General features: G+C 35.1%; 1 protein-coding gene across 1 annotated transcript; it reads right to left on the reverse strand.

Moving 5' to 3' along the window:
• Window positions 1-781: 781 nt before the first annotated feature.
• LOC123886281 lies at window positions 782-1,438 on the reverse strand. Its single transcript, XM_045935614.1, has one exon. It carries the CDS (start codon window positions 1,436-1,438, stop codon window positions 782-784), a length of 657 nt encoding a protein of 218 aa, XP_045791570.1.
• Window positions 1,439-2,262: the final 824 nt, after the last annotated feature.

The raw sequence follows: 2,262 nt of genomic DNA on the forward strand, positions 1-2,262 counted from the left end.
AGGTGTGTATGGAGCTGTGACTTCATGTTCAATGTCATTTTCTTCACAAAATGACTCAAACTTCCTTGAAGTATACTCACCACCTCCATAAGTTATGAGAATTTTAATTCTCTTGCTGCTTTGATTCTCTACCAAATTCTTGAATACATCAAGTGCCTCATCCTTTGACTGCATCAAGTGTATCCACAACTTTCTGCTATACTCATCCACAAATGTTATGAAATATCTGTTTCCACCAAGTGATTCTACATCAAATGGTCCACACACATATGAGTGTACAACTTCCAAAACACTTGTTGATCTTAGTGGCAAAGATTTTGTGAATGCATTCCTGGGCAATCCTGCTACCATCTCGTTACTTGCTAATTGATTCAAGTATTTAAAGTTTAAATGACCAAACCTTAAATGCCATAACCAATTTTTCTTATATTCTGCTACTGCAGCCTTCATACATTCAACTTCAGTATTGTTGATCACAGTTTTGAATGTTCTATTCTTAGCCAAAGGTGACCTCAATACTAACATATTTGCAGGATCATACAACTCAAAATTCTCATTCTTTATACTGACTGAGAAGCCTTTCTCTATCAATTGACCAACACTAAGTAAGTTACAATCCATACCTGGTACAAACAAGATGTCTTTCACTATGGTTGAACTCTCATTCTTTCTCTTGATCACCATGTTACCAGTTCCTTCTACTTGAATGCATCTGCCATCTGCTAACTTAACTTTGTTTTTCTTGTGTCATCAAATTTGTTTAGCCAGTTCTGATGTCATGTCATATGGTTGGAACAACCTGTATCGAAAAACCATTCTCCAGATGTTGAGCAGATGTAGATGTAGTTCTCTCTTCAGAAACTGCAGCCATGAATGCGACTGCTCCACTACTTGAACCTTCTTGCACAAGCTTTGCTTCATCATCTTCTGAATCTGTTGCCTTTTCTTTCCCTTTCTTGTACCAGCAATCAGATGCATAATGACCATATTTTTCATAATTATAGCACTGAATGTGGCTCTTATCTTTTTTCTTTGAATTTGATGTTCCTCCTCCTTTCTTGAAGGATTCAGATTTTCCATCAAATTTATTGTGCTTTTGTGAAAAATTCTTTGACTTATCATGATTCTTTCCTTTATTCCCACCATTCTTCTTGAATGTTTGTGCTTGCATAGCCTGTACAGTTTCTTGAGCATTCTTTCTTTTATTTATCACTAATTCATGTGCTTCCAATGAGCCAACAAGATCTTCCAATTGCATTGTTGGAAAACTACCAAATTCTTGTATAGCAGCAATAATGTGATCATAGTTAGGGATTAAAGTTCTCATTACCTTTTCTATGATCATGTGATCTGTTATGGTTTCTCCACAATTCTTCATTGTATGAACCAAACCCTGCACCTTTGAGACATATTCTGCAATTGACTCATTCTTATCCATCTCAAACACTTCATACTGGATGTGAATTCTATACTGTGATGAGAATTCACCCAAGAATCTAGATCTTTGTGTAATCTACACTGTGAACCAAAAGGCTCTAGATACCAATATGTTGTAACAAAATGTTGAAGCAAAATCAGATATACACACTTTGTGGTTTGAGAGAGATGAAGGAGAAGAGAGAAAAATGAATTCTTTATTAATTTGAGAGTAATAGTGAATTACAATGAAGTGATAATCATCTGATTCAAAAACCAGAGTATACATTTGTATTTATAAGCTATACAGTGTATCTTATTCTCGAAGTAACAACCTAACAGAATGTGTAACTGTCGAACTAACTAACTAACTGACTCAGCTAGACAGATGTTCACACACTTTTCGCTACACTTTATTATGGACAGATGTAACTACATCTGACACAATATGATAAGTTTGACAATTACTAAACAACACCTCTGTCCCTTAGCATCTCATCTATTGGCAATTTGGCATTTTGTCATGAAAATTCTTCAAACTAAGAGATTTTGAAGGTTTCATATCAATTTTGCCCAAGGAAGTTGATGATATTGATGAGCTTTAAACAATACAATTACACGAATTAAATTGACCTCCCTTTAGATCTTTTTAAATAACACAAACACCCTATCTAATTTGTAAGTGAACACTAACCTCCCTTATTTGTCAATCAATGCAACAAATATCACCCTTCCCATTTAACACTGTTTACTGCCCGTCTAACTCCCGCCCTATCAGGTAGCTCCCGCTCATAAAAATTTCCAAATTCTTTTCATTTTTGCTGTTAACCATGAGTCTTAATTTGT

This window comes from Trifolium pratense, linkage group LG5, assembly GCF_020283565.1.
Source record: "Trifolium pratense cultivar HEN17-A07 linkage group LG5, ARS_RC_1.1, whole genome shotgun sequence".
NCBI classification, from domain to species: Eukaryota; Viridiplantae; Streptophyta; class Magnoliopsida; order Fabales; family Fabaceae; genus Trifolium; species Trifolium pratense.